Source organism: Quercus robur, chromosome 7 (genome assembly GCF_932294415.1).
Source record: "Quercus robur chromosome 7, dhQueRobu3.1, whole genome shotgun sequence".
Taxonomy (NCBI): Eukaryota; Viridiplantae; Streptophyta; class Magnoliopsida; order Fagales; family Fagaceae; genus Quercus; species Quercus robur.
In genome coordinates this window covers 16166853-16186513 of record NC_065540.1, presented here as the reverse complement: position 1 = coordinate 16186513, position 19661 = coordinate 16166853, and the positions used below count along the sequence as shown (strand labels likewise).

Sequence of the window (19661 nt, the reverse complement as noted above, 5' to 3'; positions counted from 1 at the left end):
GAGGAAAGAGAGACAGAGAATTGAAAGAGCAAAGCAGTGAGACTTGCCTATCACCTGTTCAACAAAATGCCCAAACCAACGCTGATGACAACAAAGACATAATTAGCAGTCTACCGGACTTTCTTCTCACCCACATCCTTTCCTTTCTCCCAATCTAAGACTCTGTCTCGACAAGCATTTTGTTGAGTAGGTGGAGGCCTCTCTGGACTCTCGTCCTTGTTCTTTACTTAAACCAGGAAGAAATTGTAGAAAGATGCCGTGAGGAAAAGAATGCAAAATTTAATTTTATGGATGTAGTGTCTAGAATCGTGGCTCTTCAAAATGCCATTTCCAACCCCATCCCCCCACTACACAAATTGTGCATTTGTTGGTGTTACAATTGTCATTAGGCAAAATTTGTCAAACAGTGAAAATTCTGAAAAATTTTAGCCCGACAGCACGCGTTCAAACTTATTTAGTTAGTTAGATTGTTTTTGAAAGTCGAGTTTGGCAAACTCGACTTTGGGCTGGAATACAGACACAATAGTGGCGTTTTCTATAAACGCTGCTATAGCCACTAAAAAAACGCCACTATAGTGTTCGTTTTTCAGCCCAAAGTCGAGTTTGCCAAACTCGACTTTCAAAAATAGTCTAACTTACTAAATAACTTTAAACACGTGCTACGTGCCTAATTTTTTCCTAGAAATAGTCTGTTTGGCAATTTTTTCCTCCATTTTCTGTTGACACATGGCTCCATGCCACCAATATGTGTGATTTGCGAGAGCTTGATCTCTTCTTACCTGCTTTTTCTCATCAACCTATTGGTGGTTCTGAAATTGGGGGCCGATATTCATCTCAATCCTCCTTCTGCTTGTGTGTTCCCTTGTCTCAGGATTCTACTACTAAAATGTGTTACATTTGCAAACCGCGACTCTCTCTCCACCATCCTCAATGCCTGCCCGGTCCTTCTAGATTTGTCCCTCCATGTGGTTGATAAATATTTGAATAATTTAGACGAGTTCAATGTCATTGTACTTGTAGCTACACTGAAAATATTACATTTACATTGGAATGTTCAGCCTTCATTGAAGTACCTATTCCAGATAAACATCCTAGCTCTCGAGTACTTTCATTTCAGAGGTTATTTGAACAAGGATGATGTGTTGGAAAAACTCCCAAATGTGTTTGAATGTGTCATTCAAATTGAGGATTGTGAGAAGAGTGATGATTATGCAAAGAGAGTATGGGACTTCATGGGAAAACTCTATAATGTTATATCCATGGAATTGAGCATAATTACCGCACTGATCCTCTTCCATGGTTCTAATCATGAAGATAGTCCCACATTTCATAATTTGTCCTCCTTGAAGTTTTGTGGTGACATTTGGTTTGACTGTTATGCGTGGCATGTGGTACACCTCTTGCTTTGTCGGGCTCCAAAGCTACAAATACTTACCTTTGAACATTCAATCTTGCTTGGCTTTAATCTTTATAAACCTAACCCTTGCTTGGAAGAGCCACTTAATGTTCCTGAATGTATGTCATCACACCTTACAATGTGTCATTATAAAGGATTAAGAGGGACTACGAAAGACATGGAACTTATTAGAAAAATCCTGGAGGCAGCAAGAGTATTAAAGACAATGAAAATCACCTTACTCAGTTATCTAGGCTCAAAGAGAAAGCTTTGTATTCACAAGGAATTGAGGAAGTTTCAAAGGAGCTCTCTGAATTGTCAAATTGCATTTGACGATGGACATTTCACATGATCTGGCATTTTGGTTCGTTCCTCTTGGATATTGCATGTCACATGATTTGCTTTAATATTTTTTGGTATGACTATATGCATATGTAATTAGGTCCATGTTTGTGTACTTCATTTGCTGTTTTTCCTATGGTGAGGTTATTCCTATGCTGCAGGGCAAAATGCTTGAAGATATAATTTGTATTTGCTCTCTCCTTCAATTATTCTAGTTTTTAGTAAGCATGTTTTTTATTTGGGATTTTTCCCCTTGATATAGAAACCAACCACCCCCACCCCCCCCATCCCCCCAAAAAAAAAAAAAAATCAATTTCTGGATTAAGAGCCTACATGGTGAACTGCATAGAAAACAATGGCAAGACAAGAACATAAGGAAAAAGCCTGCCGCTTTTGGATGGCACTTTGGCAGAGGATAAAAAGATAAAATGCACACCTTTTCTTCTTTGATGAACACAATGCATACCTTTTTAGCCTTTTAACAACAACGTATTATCAATTATTTCAACCTAGTCTGCAAGTTACATGTCTATAAGTCTCAAATATATTTAGTCATTCTAGAATTAAATTCTCAAGGAAAGAGGAGGCGATTAGGAATGAGAAAAAGAAAAATCATGGCTTCTTTGTGGCTGAATGTAAATGAAACTTCAGAAGTTTCTTGCACTAGTGCAACCGATACTTAAGCTTGTTATTGGGTTTTTACTAATTTCAAAGGACTATTGTGTTTACATGTTTGATGAGACAACATATAAGCTTCTTGGGACAGTGTCAACCTTATTAGTTAAAATGTGTCATTTGGGTGATTCTATATTCATTGCATGCTAGCTATGCAACCATTCAATGTTATAGATATTCTGGACATAAGCCATACACTGAACGGATAATGAATATAAAGGTTGAAGGGTCAACTTTTAAGATGATGACTAAAATTCTATGTATAATTAGGAGGGTTGGATATGCAATTGAGATTTTGAACTGTATGATAAATGATGGGTTTTTTTTATTCTAAGATTTGTTCTTTGATATTGAGAACTTTGCTTGAACAAGAGGTTTTGTGTTTTTTTGAAAACTTTTGTGTAAAGAATGAAAAAGTTTTGTTTTTGTTCTGGGATAATGGATTATTCTAATGTTATAAGGTTTTTGGTAAAAGAAAGGAAGGGTTTTGATGCTCTGGTGGTTTTGAATCAGATGAAAGTACATGGGATTAAGCCTGACATTGTTTGTTATACTATGGTTTTGAATGGGGATTTTGGGAAAGCAGATGGGGTGTTTGATGAATTGCTTGTGTTGGGTTTGGTTCCTGATGTTTGTACTTATAATGTGTGTTTATGGCTTGTGTAAGCAAAATAGCGTGGAAGCTGGTATTAAGATAATTGGTTCAATCGAGGAGTTGGGGTGCAAAGTGCAAACCCAATATGAAAACTGCTTCTGTTCGGTTTGACATTGTCTGTTATACAATGTGATTATTTACAATATAATATTGGATACATTTTCTAAGGCTGGGAAGTTTACTAGGATTTAGGATGAGGAAGCTTGTTAGGGACAGGGAAATAAGGGTGTTGAGTTCAACTTTTGGATGTTTTGGATTCTGCTGAAAGGTTTAATTGGTGAAGGTGAAATTATGGAAGCTTGTGTTTTGTCTGAGAAAATGTTGGACAATTTGAACTGTCCTCGATGTGAGATATTTTATGAGGTAATATTTGGGTTGTGCCAAAAAGGATTGGTTTGTAATGCAATGGAATTGATGCAGAAAAATAATTGGCAAGAATGTTGCTCCTAGGACTATGACCTGGAATCCTGGCTCCTTAGCTTTGGATCTATACTGAACTTTACAGAGACTATTTCGGCTAGTTTAACTCACCCAGTTAATTGTTGGAACAGTAGCCTTGAATTGATGAATGGTGAATCAAATATGAACTAACCCATTTGTGTTTTTTCTCTTTTCTTTTACATTTTTGGTTATTCAATTCTTTTGTTTTCGATGTAATATGCCCAACTTGAAGAAGAAAAGGAATGAGAAGAAAGTAGCTGAGGAAGGGAAGGTGATCTCCCAAAAGGAGCCTAAGCAACAAAAGACGGCTAAAGACAAGAGGCAGGCCTCCTTGGTGGAGAGCAGGGAGGACTAGAGTGTGGCCGAGGTGCGCCACCAACATCCCACCTGGGCCCCTTAGCTAGATGGGGCAGCCATTCCATGGAACTTCACCATCAAGGAGTTCGAAAAAGGGCACGTCCGCTACTTGGCCGAGGCCCTGGAGCAGCCTTTCCTTCTACCCAAGGACATGGCTGCCTTAAAGCATATGAGGCAGCCAGACCTCTTCCTGTCCCTGAAGAGGGATCTAGGCCTGTAAGTTCCTTAGTATGCCTCACTGAGGGCGCTTTCCCCTCTTTTTTTTTTGTTGTTGTTATTGTTTTTTATTTTATTTTATTTAAATAACGTACTCCTCTGTTGTTTATGTACAGGCTATCCATGAGGTTTTTGTGGCTAAGAAGTGGATCAAGGATGCCAGGAATGAGGCTAGGGTTGAGGTGAACCACCACATCGAGACCAGCAGGGCCTTGGGCGCCACTGAGCAAAAGAACAAAGAGCTTACGGTGAAGCTAATAGTTGAGGAGAGGGAGCGGAAGAGCGCCAAGGCCGGCCTGAAGATTGCTCAGGACCAAGCTAAGGAGCAGCGCAAAATGCTTCACTATGTCGAAATAGAGCTGGCCATAGCCAGATAGCAGGTCCTGGAGTTGAAGGCAGATTTAGAGAAGGCCAAGGAGGCTGCGAAGGCTGCAAAGCAAGCATCCTATGATCTTGGGGTGTAGGAGATGGAGATCCGTCTGGCAAAGGAGGTGGCAGAGGTTTGCAAGGACTACTACAAGGAAGTTTGGGCGAAGGTGCCAAATCGAGTAGGAGTTCCTACTACCTCCGAGTGGAGGAACGCTGAGAACATCTTCTACTTGGCGGACATTCTTGAAGCTCCAACTACGCTCCCTCCTCCCGCTGCTCTCGCCCTAAGCTCCTTTGAGTAGCCCTCCACCACCTAGGCCTCTCTTCCACCTCCTGAAATCCCCAAAGGGCTTGGCAAGGCTAGGGACCAAAGCTAGAGTGTTGAGGCGGCTAAGGATGTTGGTCCTCGATCAGAGGATAAGGGCAAAGGCAAGGAGGTCAAGCCCCTGCCAGAAGCCAAGAGTATAGAGGCTGCCCTTAAGATCAAGGATGTTGCTTCCAAGGCCAAGGATGTTAATCCCAAAGATTACCCTCCCCGAGCCAAGGCATAGTTTTAGGATCTTTTTCTTTTACTTTTCTCTTCTTTTTTTTTTTTTTTTTGTACTTTTCTCTTTTTTTGTTATGGCAGTTTGCCACTGTTTATAATGCACCCCCCCCCCCCCCTTTTTTTGTTTAGTGAAAAGATATCATTTTTTGTTTTATGAATCTTTATTTTCCTTACAATATTCATCTACGGTTGGTGTAGTTATCATTTTACCTTTTGTTGAGATTTCAAATTGATGATGTTTCTAAAGGTGAACACCCATATCTTAACAAAAGCTTAATGGCAATGAGTGGTTATTAACTTAAATGAATTGCTCCCATATAAACAGTGAGAGAAAAAAGAAAAAGACTATGTGTTGGTACTAAAAACTGTGTAATCAACAGGGGGGTCTAGGTCTTTAAAGAGAAACAAACACTTATAGAAATAATGGAGAGTGTTAATTTACCCAAGACATTTAGTCTGAGGAGCTAGACATAAACAAGATTCTGTTTAACACTTAGAAAAATAATGTGAAGTATTAATTTACCCATGGCATGTGGTCTGAGGAGCCAGGCATGCCCAAGGTTCTGTTTAATACTTAGAGAAATAACGTGAAGTGTTAATTTACCCAAGGCATGTTGTCCGAGGAGTTAGGCATAACCAAGGTTCTATTTAACACTTAGAGAAATAATGTGAAGTATTAGTTTACCTAAGGCATGTGGTCTAAGGAGTCAGGTATGACCAATGTTCTGTTTAATACTTAGAGAAATAATGAAGAGTGTTAATTTACCCAAGGCATGTAGTCCGAGGAGCTAGACATAACCAAAATTCTATTTAACACTTAGAGAAATAACATGAAGTATTAATTTACCCAAGACATGTGGTCCGAGGGGCCAAGCATGGCCAATATTCTGTTTAATACATAGAGAAATAATGAAGAGTATTAATTTACCCAAAGCATGTGGTCCAAGAAAACAAGCATTACCAAGGTTCTATTTAACACTTAGAAAAATAACGTGAAATATTAATTTACCGAAGGCATGTAGTCCGAAGGACCAAGCATGGCCAATGTTCTATTTAATACTTAGAGAAACAATGAAGAGTGTTAATTTATCCAAGGCATGTGGTCCGAGAAACCAAGCATAACCAAGATTCTGTTCACTTAGAGAAATAATGTAAAGTATTAATTTACCCAAGGCATGTGGTCCGAAGGGCCAGACATGACCAATGTTCTGTTTAATACTTAGAGAAATAATGAAGAGTGTTAATTTACACAAAGCATGTAATCCAAAGAGTCAGGCATGGCCAAGGTTCTGTTTAATACCTAGAGAAATAATGAAGAGTATTAATTTACCCAAGGCATGTGGTCCGAAAAGCCAAGCATGGCTAAGGTTTTGTTTAATACTTAGAGAAATAATGAAGAGTATTAATTTACCCAAAGCATGTGGTCCAAGAAAACAAGCATAACCAAGGTTCTATTTAATACTTAGAAAAATAACGTGAAGTATTAATTTACCCAAGGCATGTGATTCGAAGGGTCAAGCATGGCCAATATTCTATTTAATACTTAGAGAAATAATGAAGAGTGTTAATTTACCCAAGGCATATGGTTCGAGAAACCAAGCATAACCAAGATTCTGTTCACTTAGAGAAATAATCTAAAGTATTAATTTACCTAAGGCATATGGTCCGAGGGGCCAGACATGACCAATGTTCTGTTTAATACTTAGAGAAATAATGAAGAGTGTTAATTTACACAAAGCATGTGGTCCAAAGAGTCAGGCATGACCAATGTTCTGTTTAATACCTAGAGAAATAATGAAGAGTATTAATTTACCTAAGCATGTGGTCTGAGGGGCCAGGCATGGCCAAAGTTTTGTTTAATACTTAGAGAAATAATGAAGAGTGTTAATTTACCCAAGGCATGTGGTTCGAGGAGTCAAACATAACCAAGATTCTGTTTAACACTTAGAGAAATAACATGAAGTATTAATTTACCTAAGGTATGTGGTCCTAGGGGCCAGGTATGGCCAATGTTCTGTTAAATACTTAGAGAAATAATGAAGAGTGTTAATTTACTCAAGGCATGTGGTCCGAGGAGTCAGGCATAACCAAAATTCTGTTTAATACTTAGAGAAGTAATGTGAAGTATTAATTTACCCAAAGCATGTGGTCCAAGGGGTCAGGCATGGCCAAGATTCTGTTTAATATTCACACAGACAGTTAATGCAACACATAAGGTTATAACTGAAAACTTGGCAGAGCTGCCTTTCATTAATAATAGTACCTTCGCAAGTTATTTACATTCCAGGGTCATGGCACAACTTTTGCGTCTAGGTCCTCTAGGAAGTATGCACCTATGCCCGCTACCAAGGTGATACGGTATGACCCTTCCCAATTAGGCCCTAACTTTCCCCATGTTGGGTCTTTTGCAGTTCCCACAACCTTTCTCAACACCAAGTCTCCAGGGGCCAATGGTCTTAACTTTAAACTTGAATCATACCCCTGTTTGAGCTTCTATTGATAGTATGCTAATTGAACCATGACACTCTCTCTTTATTCTTCAACTAGATCCAGCCTCATTTCCAATAGGTGGTTGTTGCTGTCTGGAGCGAATGAGCTAGTCCTCAATGTTGGGAATCCAATCTCCAAAGGAATCAAAGCTTCAACCTCATAAATCATTGAAAAAGGCGTCTCCGCCATCAACCTATAAGGGGTAGTTCCACAGGACATGTGGAAGCTTGTCCACCCATTTGCCCTTTGCGTTGTCCAACTTCTTCTTAAGTCCATTCACTTTAACCTTATTGACAACCTCAGCCTGCCCATTCCCCTAGGGGTAAGTTGGAGTGGAATACCTATTAGTGATACCCATATCACAACAGTACCTTTTGAAAGCCTTGCTATCAAACTGAAGTCCGTTATCCGAGATGAGAGTATGAGGGATCCCAAACTGAATGACAATATTTTTCCACATAAACCTTTTGGCATCCATGTCCCTAATGTTTGCCAGTGGCTCAGCTTTAACCCATTTGGTAAAGTAATCAGTGCTGACTAAAAGTCATCTCCTATTTCTTGCTGCTTTGGGGAAGGGCCCTACAATGTCCAAGCCCCACTGAGCAAAAGGTCATGGGCTAGATAGAGGGTTAAGAACGCTCCCTAGCTTATAGATGTTAGAAGCAAATTTCTGACATTGGTCACACTTCTTTACGTACTTTTGTGCCTCTCTTTGCATATTAGGTCACTAATATCTCTGAGTAAGGGCTCAGTGAGATAAGGATCTGCCTCCTATATGACTCCTATAAATTCTTTCATGCAACTCTTCCAAGAGCAACTCCATTGCTTTGGGGTGGATGTACAGCAAATATGGCCCTGAAAAAGAGCACTTGTATAGTTTTTGGTCCTCGAACAACCAAAACCAAGGAGCCTTTCTCTGTACCTTGTCAGCCTCCCCTTTCTCCTCGAGCAAAATGTCATCGTTAAGGAATAGGACAATAGGATCCATCCAACTAGGCCCCACCCTTAGTTGATGAATTTGGACCTTCTCTCTCTTTGTCTCGACAGGGCTGTATAAATCCTCAACCAAGATAACTTGAGGTAGGCTTTACTCTAAGGAGGTCACAAGAGTGGTAAGGGAATCGGCATGTGTGTTTCTGCTTCTAGGGATTTGGTGTAAGGAAAAAGAGTTAAATCCTAATAGCAAGTGCCTAGCCTAGTTTAGATACTCCTACATTCTCACACCCCTGGCTTCCAGTTCTCCTTTCACTTGGCCTACGACCAACCTCAAATCTAAAAACATCTTCACTGTTATTCCTCCCATTTTTTGAACCATGGCCATTCCCACCAACAAAGCCTTGTACTCAGCCTCATTATTTGTGGCTGAGAAGCCCAGTTTTAAGGATTTCTCAATGATGGTCCTTTCAGGAGATACCATAACTAGCCCCACTCCTGATCCTTTCTAGTTTGCCTCGCCATCAACATACACCTTCCAAGGTAGAGGTTCCTGTAAAGAGATTATTCCAACTGATTTTCCATCCATAGTTAGCCCCCTACCGTTTTCTTCGAAAACGAAGGCTCAGCAAACTCAGTTGTTAAATCGGCGAGGACCTAACCCTTTATAAAGGCGTGAGGCATGTATTTAATATTGAAGGCTTCTAGGATCGTTGCTCATTTTGCAACCCTCCCTTTGTAGTCAGCTTTCCGAAGTAGTGATCAGAAAGGGAGTTGGGTTAGAACCATAACAGCATGAGCCTAGAAGTAATGTGGGAGCTTCCATGTAGCATACACTATTGCTAGGATGACCCTCTCCAGTGGTAAATAGCGAACCTCTACCTCCTGTAACGATTTACTCACATAATAAATTGGCCTTTGCATTTCATTCTCATCCCGCACCAGCATAAGACTCACCACATGTGAGGCTACAGCAATGTAAGTGAATAAATCCTCCTCGGGTTTAGACATAATAGGTGGCTGAGAAAGATATTCCTTCAATTGCTGGAAGGACGAGGAACACCCTTCTGTCCATTCAAATCCCTTCCATTTATGCAACAACTTGAAGAAGGGCCTACACCTGTTTGTTGACCGAGAAATGAATCGACTCAAAGTGGCAGTCATTCCTGTCAACTTCTGGACTTCTTTGGGATTTTAAGGAGGCCGCAGGTCGTTGATTGCTCTAATCTGGTCTGGGTCAACCTCAATTTCGCGGTGGGTAACCATATAACCCAAGAACTTACCCGAGCCTACCCCAAAAGAACACTTAGTAGTGTTGAGGTGTAGTTTGTGTCTCTTTAGTATCTCGAAGATATTTCCGAGATCATTTACGTGCTCAGATTCCACCTTACTCTTTACTACCATGTCATCTATGTAGACCTCAATATTTTTGCCCAGCAGTGGTTCGAACATCTTGGTCAACATTCTCTAATAAGTAGACCCCCACATTCTTCAGCCCAAAGGGCATCACTTTGTAATGATAATTCCCGATGGGCGCACAAAAGAAGTCTTCTCTTGATCACCCAGAGCCAGTGGTATCTGGTGATATCCTTGGAAAGCATCCAAGAAGCTCATTCGAGGATGGCCCGCAGTTGCATCCATTAACTAATCTATCCAAGGCAGGGGGAAAGGATCCTTTGGAGCCCTATTTAAATCCGTAAAGTCTACACACACCTGCCATTTCCCGCTTTTCTTCTTTACCACCATCATGTTGGCCAACCACTTGGGGTAAAACACCTCATTTATGGCACAAGCCCGCTTAAGTTTAAGTACTTCATCCTTAACAGCATCAAAATGTTCCTTGGAGGAACGCCAAGGTGGTTGCTTTCTGGGGATGGCGGATGGATTGATGTTTAAATGGTGATAGATGAAGTCCGGATCCACCTCGGGGGCCTCGTAGGCACTTCACGCAAATACATCGATATTTTTTCTAAGGAAATCTATCAGCTCTTCCTTCTCCCAAGGAGGCAGTTGAACCCCGGCTTGAAAGAATTTCTCCTAATCGTCGCCAATGACAACTCTTTCCAATTGCTCGCATTTAGCCCCCTTTGCCACTGCCCTGCAGACAACGTTGGCACCTTTGATTGCTATAAATCTTACTCAATGGAGGCCAAGGATTCACCCCCGGTCTGATGTCTAATGGCTACCACCATGCATTGTTTGGCCATAAACTGGCTCCCCACCAGCTCCTCGACCCGATTCCCAGACGGCTACTTCACTTTTAGGTGCAAGGTGGATGGTACTGCTCTCATGACGTGAAGTCAAGGCCTTGCCACAATAGCAGTGTAGCGGGAGTAGGCATCTACCACAATAAAGTTCACCTCTACGACCTCTGTCCCTGTATGAACGAGTAATCGGATTTGGCCTTTTGGAAAGATAGCCTTCTCGTTGAACTATTAAGGGGGAATCATAGCAGGTTAGGTCTTCAAACCTCAGCTTCAGTCCCTTAAATAGGTTAGGGTACATGATCTCTATGCCATTGTCCTAGTCCACCAACACTTTCTTCACGTCGTACCCACCTATCAAAAGGGTGACTACCAGAGCGTCATCATGTGGTTGTAAGGTTCCGATCTTATCCTTATCCGAGAAGCTCAAAGTCAGTCAGACTTTTGTCCTACTCCTCTTCAGATTAGGATACAAGTCATCTGCAGATGGCCGAGCTACAGACATCACCCTAGGTGGCTGAAAGCTAGTCCTTCCTAGAGCAGCAAGGATGATGCTGATTGTACCTTAAGGCAGTCTCGTAGAAGCATCTCTCTGAGCCCCTGACCCTACTTGTCCATTCTGTCCGTTGGGTTGATACAGGAACTACCTCAACTTACCCACCTTGACCAATTACTCCAGGTGGTTCCACAGAGTCCTGCAATCTTCAGTAGTGTGCCCCCGCTCCTGGTGGTATTGGCAATGAAGACTTTGGTTGCGCTTCGTGGGATCTCCTCCCATCTTGTTTGGCCATTAAAAGTATGGCTCATTCTTAATTTTCTCTAGAATTTGGTGTGCTAGCTCTCGGAACACAATACTGACTACCTGAATGGGAGTGGGTCCATAGTGCCCCGTAAGTCTCTCCGAGGTCGGTTGTTATTGTACCTCTCCGATCTGAAGTCCCTTCTATCCTGAGGGACCACTTTAGCTTTCCCTTTCCCCTATTGCTGGTCTTCCTTAACCCACTTATACTTATCAATGCAGTCCATGAGCCGATGCACACTCCTGACCAGTTTTCGTGTTAAAGACTTCCTCAAATCATGCTTAGCGGGTAAGTTGACCTTGACAGTCCTTATAGCCACATCATCAAAATCTCCATCAATCTCATTAAATCTCCCAATACCTGTCGGAGTACGTTTTCAAGGTCTCCCCCCTCCTGCATTGCCATGGATAGCAAAGAGTCTAAAGGTCGAGAAACTCTACTACAAGTCACAAAATGAGCCCCAAAGGCCCTGGTGAGTTCCTTAAAGGAGCTGGCAGAACATTCCCTCAAACCGTAGAACCATCTCATCGTCACGGGCCCCAAACTAGATGGGAACACTTTGCACATCAGGGCTTTATTTCTAGAATGAACAGCCATTCTCTGGTTGAAATGGTTGACGTGCTCCACATGGTTCGTTCTACCATTATACATGGTGAACGTTAGCTGAGTAAAACACCTAGGAAGCTTTCCTCCTTCAATTCTACTCGTAAACGATGATTTAGAGATCTGGTTAAGAGCTCTGCTCATAGCATCATTGCTCAAGCCTTTACAGGGTGGACTGTTACTCCTCTGTTTGTAATGACGGTCTTCATCCTACGAAAAAGACTCATTGAGAGGAGTCCTGGACCTGGGCCTGTAGCTGCCATCCCCCTCATCATCGGAAGAAGGGTTAGAATCCGAGGGAGTCCTTCTTCATCGTTCGTGGCATAGCCTTCGGCGAAGATGGTCAATCTCCAACTACAAGCTTCTGGTATTCTCCTCGTGAGAGATGTGACTCCTGCCTTGAGACTGGCTCCTACTAGTATGGGTGGTGTCACACTAACTTTATGGTCACTCCTCCGCTTAAAGTTGAGGAACTGATCCTAACATTGGGAACCAACAGACTCCTCTCGTTCTTGCCCTAATCCTACCATGGTTGGACATTGCACTCTTTAAAGCTTAAGCTCTTTCCACAGACAACGCCAATTGTAGGGGCGGGCTTTGGGGCTTATGTCCAAAGGATGAATGGATTAAGGCCCAAAGAGCCCAATACAATAAATTTGTAGAGAGTGGGCTGAAAAGTTAGGCTTCAACAAAATGGACAACGTCCTTAATGGGCTAAAGAGGATAAGAGAGCAAGGAAAAACAGTAAATAGACAAATGTGGTGCACAGAAATTCTTCCTCGGCTATGTCCAAGGAGAGTAGTTCTTGAATATATTTTTCTTAGATTTGATTACAATTGCTGTTCTTAATGCTATGGTGTTTTCTCTTCAGATTTTTCTCCCCTTCTCCTTGGAGGCCTCTCACATTATATATCTCATTTCATGCGATCTTGGCCCTCCATTTGTTGATTGTCCAGTCCACCACTTGAGTACTTCTCCCATCAGACACCTCCCCAAACCTCTTGTGAGTTGCAGTGGGCAAGGCAGCACTATTCAGGGGTCTTCTCCACATAAATGCAGTAAGGAGGTTCGGTGGGATGCATTGAATGTGGGGGTAGCCACCATCCCTCCAGTAATGTCAGGGCTAACCCCTTCTCCGAAACTTTTTCTTAACAGAAGGACTTCCTTTGGCAACGTGCCACTGATATGGCCTTACTGTCCGAGCGTATGGCCTCCTCGGCACGATAATGGGCTCCTTGGCCATGGATACGACATGTGGCATAGGTACTTTATTTGAATTCTTGTGCCCCACAATTTTTATATGCTACATTTAATTCTTTATACCGCAATAGGATAACATTTAACAATCAAAGAAAACAAAAAAAAAAAATAAATAAATAAAACTAAATCTCATTAACCCAAAGTAGAGTTTTAAAGAATATAAAAAATTATCAATCTAAAGCAAATATGCAAGAAAACTAAAAAAAATCCACCAAAAATTTGAGAGAGAGAGAGAGAGAGAGAGAGAGAGAGAGAGAAACAACTGTTTTGTTGTGAGGGAAAATTATGCATAGAATGGAAGAGATAGTGACAAATTTATAGTAAGAGGATGTGAATAAGAAAAAACAAAAATAAAAGAAGATGAAGAGAAAGAGGAAGAATGATACTAATTTAGAGGGTAGTGGGGAGATGAAAAGGTAAGGAAGAGAGAAAGGTTGGAGAAGTAGTGGGGAGATGAAAAGGTAAGTGAGCGAAAATGGTTGGAGAAGTGTAAATATTAAAAAAAATAAATAAATTTTAAAAACAATTATAGGAAAATTGAAAAAAAAAAAAAAAAAGATAAAAAGATAATGTCGTGAACGCTAATGTGGTTTAACTGGAGCATATCAATAATAAATATTATTCAGCTTTTAGAAACACTAGAATATTTTTTGGGTAATGATTAATTTAGAGTATTTATTATAATTTGGGATTACTACATTTGCCAATCACAAAAAAAATCTAGAGGTGTGATGAAAAATTATTTCACCACACATAATACTTATCACACCCCTAGTTTTTTTTTTTTTTTTTTTTTTTTTTTTTGTGATTGGAAAATGCAATAATCTCAAATTATAATAAATGCTCTAAATTAATCCTTACCCAAAAAATAGAAGAGCTTTTGAACACATACGTAAGCGTGTGCTCAAAGACTAGTACATGATTGAAATTATACATGTAAAAGAATCATAAAAGAGATGAGTAACAAATTGCAAACATAGTTAATCAAACAAAAATTATCAATGGGTAAGAAATTTCTTCTATCTTATGCAATTGACTCTCTCTCTCTCTCTCTCTCAATGCTCCTCATAACCTTGTGAATCCTACTAATGCCTTTGGAATGAAAGGATTTGATGTCCAGGAGTATTCATCAATTTGAAGAAAACAAAATTATATTTGAATCAACATCATAAAGCTTCATTGATTCAATGACATTGAACTCCACAATTGCTTCCTTTACATAAGCCCGGATGATGCTGCAAAAAGATATTAAAATAATTAGACAAAATTTTATTTGACATGAGAGAGAGAGAGAAAAAAAAAAAAAAAAAAAAAAAAATCCTTAAAAAGAGTGTATAAAAAAAAAATGGAATAGAAAATTTTACTACTTATTATAAAATAAAAAAATAAAAAAGTTCATTGTATTTGTGCTAGTTCTTCACGACAAACACTATACTACTTTGCCCCCAAAATTTACAACCGTACTATCAAAAATAATATTCATGTGTTCAAAAAAAAAAAAAAAGATTCATAAAAGGGGGGAAAAAAAAACAGAACCCATTGTCAACGAAAGTTTAATAGTGGAAAAATATAAAAATAAAAACTCACATGGATTGAAATATAAGTTGGAGAATGCATGTGAGGGTGCGAAAACAAATGGGTTTAGAATAAGCAAAAAAGGGAGAGAGATATGAGAGTGATGGATGTAGGAGTTTTCATTTAGAAAAATGATCCAACGAAATTGTGATGATACGGTTAGTAATTTGAAAACCAACAGGAGAGTAGTGGTGTCCAAATTTAAGGGATATGGATGAAAAGTTATAGTGATAATTTTATAGTATGAGTGTTTTTTTTTTTTTTCCTCTCTTCAATTTCAAAATAAAGAAGAATTGTTATAAAGAAAAGAAGAAGAATTGTTATAAAAAAAATTAAATAAAGAAGAATTGATTTGAAAAAAATTAAATGTGAGATCTCATATTAGGGAGTAGGAGTAAGAGAAACGTGAATTCAAACAAAAGAAAAAAAAAGAAAACAACCAACTTAGGGGAAGTTAAACGTTGGTTTAAAAAAAATTGAAACAGACAACGAAAAAAAAATCAAGGTCAATTAAAAAAAAAAAAAAGAAGAGAAAAGTGTAAATGTGGAGTTATGAAGGAAATTCGAATCACTTAATACTTTCTTCTAAATTTTTTTTTTTAATTTATCTTATTTTATAGGCAATATTTTGAAAATGTTGTACAAATAGCATTTCTTAAAAAAAAAAAAAAAAAAGTGGATGGCAATGTGGGTTTCTAAAATTTTTTAACGTGGGTTTTTAAAAAAAAAAAAGAAATATCTTCGGCTAATTAAAAAAAATAAAGAAAGAGAAAAGTTTAAAAGTGAAGTTTGCTTCTGAATAAAGGGGTTAGTGAGAGAGTGATCCTATCTTTTAGGCAATATTTACTTGTGGGATGAGGCTGGCTTTGTTATTTTAGTGGTCGTAGCACAAAAAAAAAATCTGTGTTTTTTTATATATATAATTTTTATTTTAAGAATATAATTTATAAGTAGAAAAAGAAATTTGAAAATTAACAGGAAAATAACCTCATTTTTTAGGTAATATAGGAGTTAGGATTATATTTTTACTAGATTATCACTTAGTTTTATCTTTACTTAAATATAGGAACGAAGGAATATTTTAGAACAAAAAAAATTTGGTTCAAAGAGAAAAGTCAAATAGTATAGACAAATGACAACCGAATAAGAAACGCTACGTTTAGTAGTTTAGCGTGCGTTTGAATATGACTTTATTGCCTAAAAATACTGTTCATAGCTAATGAGAGCATTTGCAGCAGTGGAGCTATAATGCTATAATGCTAAAATTTAGCTCCACAAACACAAAAACTTGGCTGCAGCAGTGGAGCTAAATCTAAAAAATTTAGCTCCATTGCTACAGTGCACATCTATAAATAGATGTGCACTGTTCATATCATCTAAAATAAAAAAATATTATTTTATTTAATTTCTCTCTCCACTTCTATTAAAAAAATATTTTTTCCTTTTTCTTTATTTTCTCTCTCTCTCTCCGGCTTCTCTTGTTTCTTCCTCTTTCCTTCTCATTTTTTTTTTCTCTCCCTCGTCTACTCTCTGCTTCGCCATCGCTGATCTTCATCGTCCCCGATCTTCATAATCGATCTTCATCGTCGTCGCCCAGTTGCCGTCCCACGCCGCTGACTCGTCTACTCTCTGCTTCGCCATCGCCGATCTTCATCGTCGTCGCCTTGTTGCCGTCCCACGCCACTGACTCATCTCGCCATCATCGAACTCAAGCGCGCCACAGACCCATCGAAGCTCTATGCTCGGTCAATATTTTTGGGTTCATGGGTTTGTGGGTTCACGGACCCATCGAACTCAAGCGCTCCACGGACCCACGGACCCATGATTGGCGACAGGAATTCTGGGTTCATGGGTTTTGGATTGCTGGGTTTGTGGGTTTTTGGGTGTTTGATTTTTTTATTTTTTGTTGGGTTTGGTTGTGATTGTGGATTGTGGTTGAAATGGAGGTTTGGTGGCTGTGTTGGTGGTGGTTTGGTCGCTGTGGTTGTGTTTGCCGTGGGCTATGTTGGTGGTTGTGGCTGTGTTGGTGGTGGTTTGATTTTTTTTTTTTTTTTTTTCTTGCCGTGGGCTATGTTGGGTTATGGTTGTGGCCGTGGGCTGTGGTGGTCACATGAAGGTTGTTGCCATGTGCTGTGGTTGTCACATGAAGGTTGTTGCTGATGGAGTGTGTGGCTCTGATAATTGTGGGTAGTGAATATATTATTTTATTGTAGTGGGATGGATTATTTTATTGTAGTAGTTATATTATTTTATTGTGATGTTTATATTATTTTATTGTGTTGAAAGCTAAAATAGATCCACTGCTGTAGCATGTATGTAGGTAAAATAGATAAAGTAACTTTTGGTGAAGCTAAATAGCTAAATTTTTAGCTCCACTGCTGTGGATGCTCTAATGAGCATTACACGCAGGTAAAAAAAAAAAAAAAAAATGCCTGAAACGCGGACGCGCAATACAATGAGATCTGCTATTCTTTGATTTTGCCCCCATATCACACGGTATGATATCTCTCAGTGTCTCCCACATTCCCAGTGAGTAGAAACCCACCGACTCTCTGATCTTATCCCAAAAACAAAATTGAAACCCTTTTCACTCGCTCAGCATGAAGCGGCAGAGGATAGAAACAGATGAGAGGGAGAGTAGAGAGAGGCAGAGAATTGAAAGAGCAGAGATAGCAAAAAGGAGAAATGTGAGCAGTGAGACTTGCCTATCACCTGTTCGGCAAAATGCCCAAACTAACACTGATGACTACAAAGACATAATTAGCAGTCTACCGGACTCTCTTCTCACCCACATCCTCTTCTTTCTCCCAATCCGAGACTCTGTCTCAACCAGCATTTTGTCGAGCAGGTGGAGGCCTCTCTGGACTCTCGTTCCTGTTCTTGACTTGAATCAGGCAGGACTTGTAGAAAGATGCAATGAGGAAAAGAATGAAAAATTTAAGTTTGTGGATATAGCGTCTAGAATCGTGGCTCTTCGAAACGCCATTTCCAACCCCATCCCCCCACTACACAAATTGTGCATTTGTTGGTATTACAATTGTCATCCATTCTATGTCGATACATGGCTCCGTGCCACCAATATCCGTGATTTGCGAGATCTTGATCTCCAACTACTTACTTCTCCTCATCAACCTATGGAGTTGCCCCGTACTCTCTACTTTTCTACCTCATTAGTGGTTCTGAAATTGGGGTATGCAATTCATCTCAATCCACCTTCTGCTTTTGTTCTCCCTTGTCTCAGGATTCTACTACTAAATTGTGTTACATTTGCAAATCGTGACTCTCTCTCCACCATCCTCAATGCCTGCCCGGTCCTTCTAGATTTGTCCCTCTGCGTGGTTGATAGATACTTGAATATTTTGAATGAGTTCAATGTCATTGTACTTGTAGCTACGCTGAAAAGATTACATTTATGTTGGAGTGTTCAGCCTTCATCGAAGTACAGATTCCAGATAAACACCCCAGCTCTCGAGTACTTACATTTCAGGGGTTATTTGAACGCCGATGATGTGTTGGAAAACCTCCCAAACGTGGTTGAATCTGTTATTCAAATTAAGGATTGTGATCGGATTAATGACCATGCAAAGAGAGCGTGGGACTTCGTGGGAAAACTCTGTAATGTAATATCCATGGAATTGAGCACAGTTACCGCACAGATCCTCTGTCATGGTTCTAATCATGAAAATAGTCCCACATTTCGTAATTTGTCCTCCTTGAAGTTTTGTGGTGACATTTGGCATGAGTGGTATGCGTGGCATGCAGTACGGCTCCTGCTTTGTCGGGCTCCAGAGCTACAAACACTTGTCTTTGAACGTTCAATTTTTCTTGGCTCTAATCTTGATAATCCTAACCCTTGCTTAGAGGGGCCACTCGATGTTCCTGAATGTATGTCATCACACGTTACAACTTGTCTTTATGAAGGATTTAAGGGGGTTGAGAATGAGATGGAACTTGTTAGACAAATCCTGAAGGCAGCTAGAGTACTAAAGACAATGAAAATCACTAGTCACATTGATCTAGACCCAAGGAATAAGCCTAGTGTTCGCAAGAAATTGAGGAAGTTTCAAAGGAGCTCTCGGAACTGTCAAATTGCATTTGACAAAGGACATTTCACATAATATGTGGCATGTTGGTTCGTTTCTCTTGGATATTTCTTGTCTACTGCTTTGCTCCAATATTTTGTAGTATGGCTATATGCATATGTAATTAGGTCCATGTTTGTGTAATTCATTTGCTGTTTTTGCTATATCGAGTTTATTCCTTTGGTACAGGAAAAATGCTTAAAGATTTCATTAGTATTAGCCATCTCCTTCAATTATACTAGTTTTTTAGTAAGCATGTTTTTAATTTGGGATTTTCCCCCTTGATATAGCGCCCCAAAAAAAAAATCTAGATTAAAACCCTACATTGTGAATTGCATAGAAACAAGCAAGATAACAAAATTAGGAAACAGCCTGCTGCTTTTGGACAGCACTTTGGCAGAGGATACAAAGATACAATGCACACCTTTTCTGAATACAATGCATACCTTTTCAGCCTTTTAACAATGTATAGTCAATAATTTTTAACCTAGTCTGCTTACATGACTAAGTGTGTATTTAGATATCGCTTATTTTGCTTAAAACTGAAAATTTATTATTGAAAATACTATAACAAAATATTTTTTATTGCTAAAATTACTATTCACGTGTTTTTATCACTGGGCTGGTTCATGAACAGTGCCATGGACTAGCAAAAAAAAAATGCACTCTACGCAAACGCAAATGCAGCCGCTCTACACAAATGCACCCTAAAAGTC

General features: G+C 39.5%; 3 protein-coding genes across 3 annotated transcripts in view; all 3 read left to right on the top strand.

Moving 5' to 3' along the window:
- Positions 1-1944, top strand: part of LOC126692500 (putative FBD-associated F-box protein At3g50710) — a 34141-nt gene extending 32197 nt beyond the window's left edge. The window contains exon 3 of the transcript XR_007645033.1: positions 1882-1944. The gene's annotated coding sequence lies outside the window, so the exon portion shown is untranslated. The remainder of the gene's footprint in view (positions 1-1881) is intronic.
- On the top strand, positions 735-1748 carry LOC126691085 (putative FBD-associated F-box protein At3g50710). The gene has a single exon (XM_050386164.1). It carries the CDS (start codon positions 735-737, stop codon positions 1746-1748), a length of 1014 nt encoding a protein of 337 aa, XP_050242121.1.
- A 15183-nt stretch (positions 1945-17127) lies between the features above and the next one.
- On the top strand, positions 17128-19178 carry LOC126692499 (F-box/LRR-repeat protein At4g14103-like). The gene has a single exon (XM_050388126.1). It carries the CDS (start codon positions 17464-17466, stop codon positions 18979-18981), a length of 1518 nt encoding a protein of 505 aa, XP_050244083.1. The 5' UTR covers positions 17128-17463; the 3' UTR covers positions 18982-19178.
- Positions 19179-19661: the final 483 nt, after the last annotated feature.

What these genes read in the sequence shown, in the direction of transcription:
- LOC126691085 (XM_050386164.1), top strand. Translation starts at nt 735, where the DNA reads ATGCCACCAATATGTGTGATTTGCGAGAGCTTGATCTCTTCTTACCTG.
- LOC126692499 (XM_050388126.1), top strand. Translation starts at nt 17,464, where the DNA reads ATGAAGCGGCAGAGGATAGAAACAGATGAGAGGGAGAGTAGAGAGAGG.